General features: G+C 41.7%; 1 protein-coding gene across 1 annotated transcript; it reads left to right on the forward strand.

Annotated features, from left to right (window-relative positions):
- The first annotated feature begins 1,825 nt into the window (after positions 1–1,825).
- LOC135550321 (matrin-3-like) lies at positions 1,826–13,103 on the forward strand. The gene is made up of 21 exons (XM_064981003.1): positions 1,826–1,944; positions 3,035–3,603; positions 3,725–3,786; positions 3,906–3,944; positions 4,049–4,149; positions 4,259–4,302; positions 4,431–4,547; positions 4,999–5,124; positions 5,206–5,370; positions 5,577–5,701; positions 5,813–6,335; positions 8,913–9,006; positions 9,138–9,157; positions 9,249–9,377; positions 9,575–9,697; positions 11,197–11,325; positions 11,422–11,549; positions 11,807–11,921; positions 12,179–12,323; positions 12,455–12,576; positions 12,846–13,103. Exons 2-21 carry the CDS (start codon positions 3,067–3,069, stop codon positions 12,876–12,878), a joined length of 2,877 nt encoding a protein of 958 aa, XP_064837075.1. The 5' UTR covers positions 1,826–1,944; positions 3,035–3,066; the 3' UTR covers positions 12,879–13,103.
- Positions 13,104–14,708: the final 1,605 nt, after the last annotated feature.

Consider the following 14,708-nt stretch of genomic DNA (forward strand, 5'->3'; position numbering starts at 1 on the left):
CAGTGGCCACTACGAATATCTGGTCATGCCATTTGGCCTAACCAACACCCCAGCCATTTTCCCCAGGCTCTGGTGAATGATGCTCTCCGTGTGATGCTTAACCGGTTCGTCTTCGTCTACATTGATGACATCCTTGTCTTCTTCCGCTCCTCCCAAGAACACGTGCTCCATGTCCGACAGGTTCTCCAGCGCCTTCTGGAGAACCAGTTGTTTGTTAAAGTGGAAAAGTGTAAGTTTCATCGCTCCACCATTCCCTTTCAGGCTACACCATCTCTGCTAGGAGTGTCCAGATGGATCCCGAGAAGGTGAGAGCAGTGGAGGATTGGCCCCAGCCTACGTCCAGGGTGCAGCTGTAACGCTTCCTGGGGTTCGCCAACTTTTATTGCCGCAATATCTGGGGTTACACCACCCTGGCCTCCCCCCTGTCTGCAATTACCTCTACCAAGGTTCCGTTCACGTGGTCCTCTGCTGCTGACCGGGTGTTCTGGGACCTTAAACACCACTTCACCACTGCTCCTATCCTGGTTCACCCGGACCCTTCCCGTCAGTTCGTGGTGGAGGCCGATGCTTCGGATGTCGGAATAGGGGCTGTTCTGTCCCAACTTTCTGCTCTGGACCTTAAGCTGCATCCCTGCTCCTTCCCACCGCCTCAATGCCACGGAGAGGAACTACGATGTTGGGAATCGGGAGCTTCTCGCGGGGAAGGGATGGAGGAATGGATGCACTGGCTAGAAGGGGCGGAACATCCGTTCATTGTATGGACCGACCACAAAAACCTGGAGTATCTCTGCACCACCAGGCATCTAAATTCCAGGCAAGCGAGATGGGCTCTGCTGTTTACCCGGTTCAACTTTTCCCTCTCCTACCAACCGGGGTCCAAGAACTTAATAATAATAATAATAATAATATCCCATTTAGCAGACGCTTTTGTCCAAAGCGACTTACAAGTCGGCTGGGGCCACTACTTTTTGCATATGGGTGGCCCCAGTGGGAAACGAACCCACGACGCTTGGCGTTGCAAGCGCCATGCTCTACCGACTGAGCCACACAGGACCCATTACTTCAAGACAGATGCCCTGTCTCGCCGCTATAACCCCACGGTTACCACCTTGGAGCCTGAGACCATCCTTTCCACCTCGTGCCTGGCGACGGCACTCAGCTGGGGTATAGGGAAACATGTCCGGGAGGCGCACCGGTCCCAGCCGAACTCTGGGGGGGGGTGTTTGTGCCTGACTATGTCCGCTCCGCGTTCCTGGAGTGGGCCCATTCCTCTAGGCTTGCCTGTCACCCGGGCTCTCGTCGCACCCAGGCCTTCATGTGAATCAAACAGATAAAAAAAAACAACATTTTAGTCATTTAGCAGGCACTCTTATCCAGAGCGATTTACAGGAGGAATTAGGCTTAAGTGCCTTGCGTTTACATCACAAATGTTTCTCTATAAGCCAATATGTAATTTATAGGCCTACAGTTTATTGCTTTCAGGGCTATGGAGTGGGTGAAGTAGAGTGTTGCTATGTATTTAGACGAGTCCTCCATGAAATTACACCATATGTAGATTCTACTGACGCCACCGAGTATTCCCAACCCCACTTTTACATTGACACATGGTATACTTTATTCTCTATAAGCCAGTGTATTGCAATGGGGGCATTTATTTAACTTTGGAAATTAAAAAGAAGAAAAAAATACATTTAATGCAAATTTCACTTAAATATGAATCATAGTTCAAGTTTAGACAATTATTTTTCAAATATCATGAATAAATACATTAATGTAATTACGCGGGGGACTTTTATTATGAACATTTTCTAAATTCCGCAATGGGAAGTAGTTTTTTTATGTCACTGACGAGACGCTGGTAGAAGGATTAGTTACACATATCTTTGTCCAGACTGTAACGTTAGCCACCTAATTTTACGAAATACCCGAAAGGGTACTTAAAAGGTATGTTTTGCAGCATTCCCCATTTGTATTTCATGTGGTAGTTGAACTGGATACATAAACTTTCACCCCGAAACTATCTTGGTAGAAAGCTATGGTTAGCTTCTTCTTGCTAGCTAGTTTCCTGGCTGTGGGCGGCTAGGCAGCATTCTCCAGCGTTGCGTGCTGCTAGCTAACAATAATGCACTTACTTTATAGCTACATGGGGCATACTTGATAGCTAATTTTTATTCATCAAGGGTGAGGAGATATTGGGCTTCGTTATTCAGAAAAAAAGATGCGTAGGTAGCTAGTTCATAACAACTGGCTGTTATTGTGCCGAGGCCTTCGGCCCATTCGATGTAACTAGCTACAGTAGCTAACGTTAGCTTGCATCTACGTTGTTCTGGGCTGGTAAACATATTATTCTTTCTGTGAGGGACTTCAATTGACATCTAGTTAACTATTGAATGATTAAAGATGGTAGAATTTCAGATACAAATGCGAAGGATACTTTCTTCCCAAGCCCCTTCATTAGGGCCTACACTTTATGCCGAATACCACCGTGAAATGGTTACTTACAAGCCCTTAATTAACCAACAATGCCGTTCAAGAAATAGTTAGGAAAATATTTACTAAATAAACTAAAGTAAAACATGTATAACATAATAAAATGACAACAATAAAGAGGTTATACCGGGGCTACCGGTACCGAGTCAATTTGCGGGGTTACGGGTTGGTCAAGTTATTTTGTACATGTAGGTTGGGGTAAAGTGACTATGCATAGATAATAAAAAGCGAGTAGCAACAGTGTAAAAACAAATGGTGGCGGGGTCAATGTAAATAGTCCGGGTGGCCATTTGATTAATTGTAAAGTAGTCGTATAGCTTCGGGGTAGAAGCTGATAATGAGCCTTTTGGACCTAGACTTGGCGCTCCTGTACCTTCTTGCCGTGCGGTAGCAGAGAGAACAGTCTATGACTTGGGTGACTGGAGTCTTTGACACTTTTTTGGGCCTTTCCTCTGACACTGCCTACTATATTGGTTGCCTTAGACATGTTCAGAGGTTACATAATCAGTTGAAATTACTGAACACCATTTTCCCCCTATTTCAGAATAAACTTCTCTGTACCCTAACGGTTTGAGGATGGAGGACAGTGAGGGTCACAGCTCTGCACACCAAGGATCAGGTGATGGCGCGATGAGCACTATGAACTTATATGCCACTCTGGGGCTCTCTCCAGAAGACGTGGATGCTCTGGCCCAGATTCCAGAGAATGAGATCAGTGTGGAGACGTTGCCTTATCTGATAATGAAACTGAAGGCCAGTCGTGCCAAGCAAGAGGAGCAGGGACAGGCCTCCCCAAAGGGAGACAGCTGTCAGGAGGATACAGATGATGGAGACCTTAGCAAACGGGACAGTCCCCCTGCAGTCCCTCGTCGGTCAAACAGCCATATTGACACTGACTATAGGAGAGACACTGACTACAGTCGACCGGGGCGGCGACCACAGCGGACTGAAGCAAGGAGAGGTTCCCGTCACAATAGGCCCCCAATTGAAAAACCATCCAACAGCCAGCAAAAGATTCCTTTCTCCTATCAAGTGGATGATTTTCATGGAGTTGTGCCCAAGGTTTACCCACACACATGCTCTCTATGCTTATGCATGTTGAATTCTAATAAGGTAAGCTTTGTTATATTTCAAAACTCTTGCTGTTGGACTGTTTCTATATCATTTTAATCAGAACACTCAACCTTCCATGATGGCATTAATTTAGCTTAATATGAGTTTGCTTTTTTCACAGACATGGAAGGAACATCTCAATGGATTACGCCATGCAGATGGCTGTCTAGAACTCTCGCATCTGTAAGTGTTTTCATGCGAAGTAAAACATTTAGAAACTGGTACAGTTCACAAAATCAATTGAGATATTTTCTATAACAAGGTTTAATTCAACGTTGTTTTTTATTTTCTGTTTTCTACAGATATCCAGATTGGAATAAACATGATACCCGGAAGGAAATGTGAGGGGCATGAAATTAAGCTTTATGTTGAAAATAGGCATGTCATGATGTAAAATCATTAGCTGTTCCTCTTCTTATTTAGCACTGTTTATGTTATCTTCCAGGTCCAACTCCATCCCAAGTAGAGATGCTATTTCACCGCCCAGGAGAACGCCACGCCCTGCTATGCCTTACAAGAGACAACATAGCTCAGACCGCGTAGGAGGTGATAACCCCAGTACCGTTCCAAAGTCAAGTTTGATCCAGACCAAATAAGGCCCAATTGCAAACCACTTGAAAATAAATACTATCTCCTTTCATGTTTTCATCTTTAGGTGAAGTCTGGTCTGCACCAGAAAGACACCATTTGAAGCCCAAGGTAACGATGCCCCTTTTGTGGCATTGTTTTCTTATAAATAGAGCTAGATAGATTTAATTCACTTGTTATGATGTTGTTTATTTGCTTAAAGCTGCATGCTTGAATGTGTGATATATATTTTGCTTCAGGCTGGCACAAAGGTGGTGGTCACAAAATTTCCCCTTGGCTCTGTTGGTGTTGAAGACTTGATGACTTTGGCCAAGCCATTTGGCACGGTTGTTAAACATCTGGTGTTCCCCTGCAAGGTAAGTTACACAAATTGGTAATAAACACTCTAAACTCTTAAACATGCACTATGCAGAAATCGCTCTGCCATTTCCTGTTTGCAAAAATTTGTAATAGTTCACCTAATTTCAGTGTATGCGACTGAACAAGTAAGTATAGTGTAGAGAATCATTGTGCCATCTAAACCTCTGTGAAACATATTTTCAATAACCAAAAATAGTATTTTTAGTTGTTTAAAGCTGGAGTACAAAAATAGAAGACAGGAAGCATAGAAATAGCACACACAGAACAGATCTATCGCTTCTTAGACTTGTTTTCAATGAGAATGACAGAGCTATATCTCATTTCTATGTGAATTTGGTGGGGTCGCCCAAAAGGTTACATGTTGCAGCTTTAACATTCTCTCTCTAAAAAAGTTACATCTGTAGTTGAATGTCTATTGGATGATTCGGTGTTGTATTTTTGTTACAGGGCTTCCTGGAGTTTGATTCTCACAAAGAGGCTGTCAATATGGTGAATCACTTCAGTGTAAACCAAGCTTTCGTGAAGGAAATTAAGTTGAATCTGTACTTGTCACCTATGGTGTGCAGTATTCATGTAAGTGCACCTGCCTCTTAAAAATGTGAGATTCTGTGTTCTTAATCAGAGATCGCAGTATGAGCTTGTTTTTTCCTTTAGCCGCCAAGGTTGGATGAACCACCAGAAAAACGGCAGACCAAACAAGCTACCAATACAGTGGTTTGTTTTTCCCACCTACCTCCTGGGAAGGAAAGAGAATCAGAGATTCTTGATCTCGCCAAGATGTTTGGGGATGTGCGGCATTCAACATTTTCAAGTGACCAGGTAAGGTTCGGGCAATATGGAATTGATGTGTGATCAATCAAATTCTGCAAATCTCTGGTGATTTCAAATAGACAACAATTATTAAAACAATTTAACAATGCAGTATCTATTTATTTTGTATGGCTAGGTAAATTCGTCACCAAAACCTCCATTATGCAGCACCTTCTCTAACTTTGTCTAAAGAATTCTCCCTTATTCATCTGCAGGCCCTGATTGAGATGGTAGATTGGAAGGATGCTGACATTATGGTGAAGTACTACCACTCCAACCCCCTAAAGATCAGTGGAAAGAGTGTCAAAGTAATCTTGTCATCATCAATGCAGCGCCTGAGGTAAGTAAGAGTTCTTAACCTGGGGCCATGGCAGCCATACCCAATTTTCCTGTAGGACTCATCAGGACGTTTGTGTCAGGGAAGTTTACCTTAATGTTTTTTGCCTTGTAGAGATAGTCCTGACTCCACCACATCCAGAAGAGCAGATTCTAGTAAAGGCCGCAGCAGCAGACACAAGAGCGAGGAGACTAGCAAGACCTCAAACGCCACGAACAAAGAGAAACCCAGTACAGGCAAACAACCTGCTGAGAAAGTGTTGGAACAAGGAGATGGTCAACAAAGCACCTCAGAGGAGGTCAAGGAAGTGGTCAAGCAGGACATTGAGGAGGTGGTCAAGGAGGAGGACGTTGATTTGGAAAACAAAGATCTAGACGAAGAGATTATCCAGGTGGAAGCTAAACAAAGCTTGTTAGATGACGAGGTTGGTGCTGGTGTTGATGCTAAAGACCCTGCTCCTTCCAAAAGTCCCTCTATGGTGGCTGATTCTAAAGATAAGGGGGAACCCGAAATCTCAGAACTTTTGGCAGACGATACCTTGGAGGATTCTGACGTAAAGGCTGCCGATGATCCAGCTCTGTGTGATGCTGACGTCTCAATGGAAAACAAGATGGAACAGGAGAGCTTTCAAGAAGATGTAAGAAATGATTGTCATTCATATTTGTGACTGGAACCAACAAAGAAAGGCTTATTGTTAAGGATGCACCGATATGACATTTTTGGCCGATACCAATATCGATTATTTTCCTTGCCAAAGAAAACTAGACCGATATAAAAATAGCGGCCTTTTAAGCATTCTAGTACAGTTAAGTAGTTTAAACACACACACACGGACCAAAAAGTTTGGGGGGGCATTTACGTATGTCACCATTACCAGCAAAACATAATCAAAATCTATTTCTTTCACTTTGCTGTTTCGTTGTTCATTTGTTCAGTCTCAACCAGGATCTCATCATACATGTCATGCAGTGAAGTTTCAGCTCCCTCTGTCCGTGGCCTCTCTTCCTCGGTGCGCACTGTCACTGTGTCCGTTTCCATCTTGTCCAGCTGTGTATCTATGATTTCATGTAAACCCTGTTTCTTGTCTGCATCAAAGTAGCGGTCCTTGTACTTAGCATCGAGCATGGTGGCGACACAGTGGAGGCTCATAGAGAATGCCACCGAATCGCTTGTTCACAGCCTCTAGTAGAGTACTTTTCCAAGTTAACCCGACAGTCTGTGTTGGCATTTTTGTTGAGCAGGCGTTTCAATGCCGTGACAAGGTTTCACGTCTGCTGTAGATGCAGTTAAGCTTATTTCTCGAGTCAGTTGTTCGAATGGAGCTAGGAGTGTTCATGTTTCAAACATGTTCTCAAATGCCATTGAAATGGCAGAAGTGATGGTATCAGAACCAGCACATTCTTGAGCACACTATGCATTATGACAAAGTGAAAACATGTTTTTAGAAATGTTTGCAAATGTATTGAAAAATGTAATACAGATATCTAATTTATGTAAGTATTCACACCCTTGAGGTCAATACATGTTAGAATCACATTTGGCAGTGATTATAGCAGTGAGTCTTTCTGGGTAAGTCTCTTAAGAGATTTTCACAACTGGATTGTACAATATTTGCACACAATTCTTTAAACTCTGTCAAGTCGGTTGTTGTCATGTCGGCCTTGTCTTATAGGTTATTGTCCTGCTGAAAGGTGAATTTCTCCCAGTGTCTTGTAAAGCAGACTGAACCAGGTTTTCCTCTAGGATTTTGCCTGTGCTTAGCTCTAATCAGTCTCTCTTCATCCTTAAACTCCCTAGAACTTACCGATGACAAGCATACCCATAACATGAAGCATCCAGTACCTTGCTTGAAAATGGGAATTGGGGGTCAGTGATGTGTTGTTGACCCAAACATGTCGCTTTGTATTCAGGATATAAAGTTAATTTCTTTGCCTTATTGCAAACAGGATGCATGTTTTGGAATATTTTTACTCTGTACTGGCTTCCTCCTTTTCACTCGTCGTTTAGGTTAGTATTGTGGAGTAACTACAATGTTGATCCATCCTCAGTTTTCTCCTATCACAGCCATTAAACTCTTAACTGTTTTATAGTCACCATTGGCCTCATGGTGAAATCCCTGAGCGATTTCCTTCCTCTCTGAGTTAGGAAGGACGGCAGTATATTTGTAGTGACTAGGTGTATTGATACACCATCCAAAGTGTATTTAATAACTTCACAATGCTCAAAGGGATATTCAATGTGTTATTTAAAAAACAAATCTACCAATTGGTGCCCTTATTTGCGAGGCATTGGATAACCTTCCTGGCCTTTGTTTGAAATTCACTGCTCGACTGAGGACCTTACAGATAATTGTATGTTCAGCACTATTATTGCCCCGAGTAAAGTCCATGCAACTTATGTGACTTGTTAAGCACATTGTTACTCCTGAACTTATTTAGGCTTGCCAAAACAAAAAGGTTGAATCCTTATTGGACACGACATTTCCGTTTTTAATTAGTAAAATAAATTCTAAAACCGTAATATCACTTTGACATGGGGTATTGTGTGTAGGCCAGTGACACACAATCTAAATGTAATCCATTTTAAATTCAGACTAACACAACAATGGATAAAGTCTAGGGGTGTGAATACTTTCTGAAGGCACTGTATGTAGGTGTGATTTGCTCAGTGGCTATTAATTCCATCAGTTTTATGAGTGCCCTACAAATCAGATGGAGATCGGCTTTGAAGGATCTCCTTACGTTCCATGGTTTAATATCAAAGGGAATAGAGCCATCTCTGTACAAGCTCCAATTGTTTCCAGAAAACCTAGACTGACCGTAGTAATCCAGAACAGGCACTTAATCGCTCAAGTCAGCCAAGCATTGTAGATGTATGGATCAGTAGACATGCCTATTTGTTCAGCCCAAACATGTTTAAAACCAGAACAGACCAAGAGGTTTGAATGACTTTGGATATTTAAGCTGTCAATGTAATTTGTAAAAGTGCAGCCACAGAGTTCACTTCCTAGCTTTGTGACATGGATCTTTATCATACTTCAGTACTATTGAATACAGTTTTGCATACTTTTATGTTCAGTGTTTGAGCATCTTTTGACAGTTTCCCATTGCAACTTCACAAGTGTTTTTCATGAGATTATGATTCTGGTGCGGCACTGTGGAACTTGAAACTCAAATTCTTTAACTTATTGATGTTGTGGACTTATTTCCAACAGGACAATATGGATGACATGGATTTCCCTGAGAATATGGATGACTTCGTTACATTGGATGAACTTGACGACAGTACTGGAGGGGACACGCCGCTGGGTAAGCAATGAATGATGCAAAACATTCTTACTTGGCAGCATTTGACAAAAACAATTATTACAGTTGTCTAGCCTGTGTGGATAATTTCCAGATAATTTATATTAATAATTACTTTTTTATTTTATTTGCAGAGTCAAAGGATACTTCATGGGTTGGTATTCCTCCATATTGAGTATTTGGAATGTGTCAAACGTGTAGAAAAGTTGTTTTTATTGACAGTCGGTTAAAATTGTTTTCTACAGGATGGAAAAGTTGTCCATATTAGCCCAATTAGAAAGGGCTATGGAAACATGGCGGTGGCCCTATTGAAACTGGCAGAGCGAGCAAACGTGAAAGTTGTCAACCATGCCATATCCTTCCTCACACAGGAGGTAAGTTCATAATCATGTTACTTGCAGATATGTTATTTGGGGATCAAGTGTATTTTATTTTGTATGGCGACAGTGGTGAATAATTTGACATTCATGTAGTTCGGCATACAGGAAAGAGTTTATTTACTCAACCCCTGATTTGTGCAAGCATTTGCTGTCGTAGTTTGTATGACATTGAGAATTTCCTATATTTTCAGGCATGGTTAGAGCTTGAAACTACCGAGGAAGTACGTGAAATGGTGAAATTCTACAAAGGAAAAGGACAGTTGTTGAGGAAACCAGTCAGTGTTAGCATGTGCTTTTCACAGAAAAAGTTGGAGGTGGGTTTGATGTCTTAAATGGTGTAGTATCTATGCTTTAAATTGTTTGTTTTCCCTCATCAATCTACACACAATACCCCATAATGACAAAGAAAAAAAACGTTTTTATTTTATAAATATTTTTTGCTAATTTATTAAAAATAAAACACTGAAATATCACATTTTACGTAAGTATTCAGACCCTTTACTCAGTACTTTGTTGAAGCACTTTCGGCTGCTATTTCAGCTACGAGTTTTTGGGGAGTTTCTCCCATTCTCTGCAGATCCTCTCAAGCTTTGCCATGGGAGCGTCGCTGCACAGCTATTTCAGGTCTCCAGAGATGTTAGTCCATGCTGAAGTCCATACTTTGGCTGGGCCACTCAAATATTCAGAGACTTGTCCCGAAGCCACTCCTGCATTGTCTTGGCTGTGTGCTTAGGGTCTTTGTCCTGTTGGAAGTTGAACCTTCACCCCAGTCAGGTCCTGAGCTCTTTGGAGCAGGTTTTCATCAAGGATCTCTGTACTTTGCTCTGTTCATCTTTGCCTTGACCCTAACTAGTCACCCAGTGCCTGCCGCTGAAGAACATCCCCACAGCATGATGCTGCCATCACCATGCTTCACCGTAGGGATTATGCCAGGTGTGCTTCAGAGGTGAGGCTTGGCATTCAGGCCAAAGTGTTCCATCTTGGTTTCATCAGACCAGAGAATCTTGTTTCTCATGGTCTGAGAATCATTTAGGTGCTTTTTGCAAACCAAGTGGGCTGTCAAGCGCCTTTTGCCGAGAAGTGGCTTCTGTCTGGCCACTCTACCATAAAGGCCTGATTGGTGGAGTGCTGCATAGATGGTTGTCCTTCTGGGAGGTTCTCCCATCTCCACAGAGGAACTCTTGAGCTCTGTCAGTGGCCATTGGATTCTTGCAAGGCCTTTCTCCCCCATTGCTCAGTTTGGCTATGCGGCCAGCTCTAGGAAGAGTCTTGGTGGTTCCAAACTTATTCCATTTAAGAATGATGGAGGCCACTGTGTCCTTGGGGACTTTCAATGCTTTAGAAATGTTTTGGTACACTTGTCCAGATCTGTGCGTCAACACAATCCTTTCTGAGCTCTATAGACAATTCCCTCGACCTCGTTGCTTGGTTTTTGCTCTGACCTGCACTGTCAACTCTGGGACCTTACATAGACAGGTGTGTGCCTTTCCAAATCATGTCCAATCATGTTTCTACATCTCAAGGATGATGAATGGAAACAGGATGCACCTGAGTTATTTTATATTTAGTAAAATTGCAAACATTTCTAAAAACCTGTTTTTGCTTTGTCATTATGGGGTATTGTGTGTAGATTGAGGAAAAATAATTTAATCCATTTTAGAATAAGGCTGTAACGTAACAAAATGTGGAAAAAGTCAAGGGGTCTGAATACTTTCCGAATGCACTGTATTATACACAACTACACACCTCACATAATACGGATCTTTTTGTGACAAATATTGACTGTAATTTAACTTTGTTTCTTTCAATGCAGGGTCCTAGTGGGAGATCCATCTACATTTGTATGCTTCCACTCCAGAAGTACTCTGACGTCTCTCTTTTACGACTTGCCCAGCCTTTTGGGAAAATCACTGGCTATAATTTGAACTGGCCTCATGGAAAGGTAAAGTATCACCTGCCTATTTTTTAAAAGGTGAATGTTGTTTGTTTTTCTGTTGATATAGGACTCACCCATGCATGTTTTTCTTTCTCCTTTCAGTGTTATATCCAGTTGGAGAGCGTGGAAGCCGCTCAGAAAATGGTGAAGTACTTCCAACGTCCACACAAGTTCTACGGCACCCTGTTAAGAGTCAGTTTGTGCAAAAAGGGAGACTCACTAATATACTGGTAAATAATTTTCAATGACCCCTAAGAATATGCAGTAGATGCTAATGATAGTTAGACTAAATGGAATTAAGAATGCTAGTATCCAGCTTGTCAACGCCAGTTTAATTGATTGGAATCTATTGGAAGAATATAAAGCTAATGAAATAATCTGATAAAGAATGGTGTGATCTATGGTTCAACTGGACTGTATGAGGGCTGTGTCTAAGTACACTTTCATGATATAGTACTTCATGACATATTCTGTCCTCCTGATACAGGAAGCCTCCAGTCAAATATGAGCTGTGGTTGGCCAGTCAGAAAGACAGAAGATCAAGAGATCATCATGGAGATGAAAAGACTAATGGCCAGTCAACCAAAAGCCCCTATCCAGAGGTGAAATATGGTTATTGCTATGTTTTTGTTTCCTTACTTTAAACAAGGTGAAATATTTCCTTGTTAGTTAAATGCTAGCTGAATATTTCTGTATTTAATTTTGGCATGTCCGTGAACAATCCTTTTACAGTTACTGGTTATAGAAGAAGTAATCAGTTAATGCACTTCACACAGAGAAGAGGGATATTTCTTGGTGTTGGTCTCTCAGGCTTAGTAGAACGAATGAGTGAAAGACGTGATTGTTTTTGTATGGCCAGGATGTCCAGAGCCCTGTGTCTGACAGTGAGAGGGTCTGTGGGGACCCTAAAGGTGAAGAAGTCAGTGGTGTGGAAGCTCTCCCAGAGGGAGAGGAGAAAAAGCAGGAGGAACCTCTGGGTCCTTATCAACCTGACAACCCTGTTGGTAAGAGGCTAGAGAAAAAATACTTTATTTTTATTTTTTATTAACGGGTGACGGGGATATGGTAAATAACTTTTAGTGCCATATCAGTGAGAGCACAAACATGTTTTTTTTTTCTCTCATTTTACTTGCAGGGTTAGACTATCTGGTGCCAAGGACTGGATTCTTCTGCAAACTGTGCAATGTCTTCTACACCAATGAGAAAACAGCCAAATCAGTCCACTGTAGCAGTGAGGAACATTATCTGAACCTGAAGGTAATTCTCAACTATGACTAGAGTCAGTCTTATTAATCATTCTTTGTGGTGTATTTGTAAGAAAATGTTTTTGACCTTGGAGACCAGAATACATTCAACTGTCAAATGTTAATTGTAAATAACTCATCACTGTATCACCTATGCCTTTGGAATCTCAACCAAATGGAACAATATGGGACTTTTTAGGGGATCCGTTTTCAGCTGGAGTTATGGTTTAACATAGATAATGGATTGACAATTTACACTGATTTTCTTGATTTTTTTTTCAGAGAAAGATGGATAAAGAAACAGACCTTGGCTGATTGAGAGGATTGTCGTCAACCTGTGGTCTTCCCAGAGGAAGGCCGTTTTAGTATAAATGTTTCTGTCCAGTTTGTTTAACATTCCAGGCTTTTCTGTTACTGTTGACAACAGTTACCCATTTAAAATAAATTAATACAGCCTATTTACGAAATGTAGTCCCCTTCTGTGGTTATGAAGAGTACCTGGATTTAGTTTCCTCTTATTGAATAAACAAACGTTTGACTTATTCTTTGACTTCTGGAAATACTTTTGACACCTTATGGCAAACATTTACTCCTACAGAACCTACAGACCTTTAACATATTTGACAGAGGCATATGGTTGTTATAATTGTCAACTGTCATTTATCAATGACAAGGACATGTGGACAGGATCAGCTGGAACTACATCCCAGAATTTGCAATAACCCAGAGAACCATTTAATGCTTGACAGAGAGCAGAGCTGGCTAAGAAGATTCACCCAGTCTGGCAAGGAGCAGCACATCACTTGAGGAAAGGACAAATGGGGGAGATTGTTTGGGTTAAAACATGAAAGATTTAAGCCATATAGGCCTAGATGGTTTTGAATGATAAACCAATAGGGGGAGAGTTCAGCAAATGTTTTCTATAACATTTTACATTTCGCATAGTAAACGCGAGGCTATAAAAGTTGCACACTTTACATACAAGCTCCCAGTAATTTATTGGTGTGGTTAATTTCTGTATTATCAAATGAGGAGAGACAACTTATCACATATGTCAGAGTTATACTTAAACTAAATCTTTATTCACTTATAAGGAGAGTGAGTCACACAAACAATTTAATGATGTGAGAACTGCAATACTGATTGCTGGTCGACGAACTCCCCTTAGATGATTTGTGGAGGCCCCAACACAAAGGATGCAAAGATACGCCCACTTAGTCTACATGACAAACAACTGTGGAATGGGTCACAAGGTGAGACTTGATAAATGAGAAAGGAGTATTTATCCGCTAGATAGCATTTGCTATGAAGACTGTTCTTATTGTACAGAGTTTGGCCCCTAAAATGAGGCTCTGAACTCATGCCTGGTCCTTCATAATACGGAAACACCAGCTCATTCTATTGCATAAATTGTGAACTCCAGATATCCCTATCTGAAGTAAAATCCATGTCCTTGACCACACGCCTAGACGAGCTCACTGAGGGGAGTGAGCCTCTGGGTCATACACTATCCCAGGATAGGTGTGACATCGGAGATGACGTACAATGGTTCCAGACACTACCCCACACATCCAGTCTCCGACCTCTCCCAAGGCCGAAGGAGGGAGTGGCTGGGCACAGAAATTGTGGAGACAAGTAATTGGTTCCTCATTAATCACACCATTCCTTCACACGGTTTGTAATAGGAAAAGACACATATCCACATATGAAGACAACGTTCCCTCCTGTCCTCTTCTCATTCTCATATTCTACAGGTGATAGACAAGCCTGACTTCTCCCCTCTCTGAGCCCCAGGTGACTGAGGCCCTTATGAGGGAGGAAGTGCATCTGCCATCACCAGGGTCCGACGGGATACAGTCTAATAAGAGTTCAACAGTTTCAAGCAGATAAGACAATTTAATTATCTATGTTACCGAGCTAATTCTGATTATTCCGCCACATTGGGTAAACCAATGTTTCCGCACCACTGTGCCTTATTCAGGGTAATCTCATGAATGCTAGAACCAGGTTATGTAGACAGTGGAATTAGTGTAAACAATGACAAAAGTGAGGGGTGTGTCATCTTTATTAGGGAATTTTCTTTTTTGTTGATTTTAATTTTAATTTTAATTAAGACAGTTTACAGCATGTTGAATACATTAGGCT

Source organism: Oncorhynchus masou, chromosome 12 (assembly GCF_036934945.1).
Source record: "Oncorhynchus masou masou isolate Uvic2021 chromosome 12, UVic_Omas_1.1, whole genome shotgun sequence".
Lineage (NCBI taxonomy): Eukaryota > Metazoa > Chordata > Actinopteri > Salmoniformes > Salmonidae > Oncorhynchus > Oncorhynchus masou.

Bases quoted from the DNA above. Each gene is read 5' to 3' on its own strand.
- LOC135550321 (XM_064981003.1), top strand. From the start codon at position 3,067: ATGGAGGACAGTGAGGGTCACAGCTCTGCACACCAAGGATCAGGTGAT. The intron at 3,945-4,048 runs GTGAGGGGCATG...GTTATCTTCCAG, and splicing joins CATGATACCCGGAAGGAAAT to GTCCAACTCCATCCCAAGTA. The intron at 5,371-5,576 runs GTAAGGTTCGGG...ATTCATCTGCAG, and splicing joins CAACATTTTCAAGTGACCAG to GCCCTGATTGAGATGGTAGA.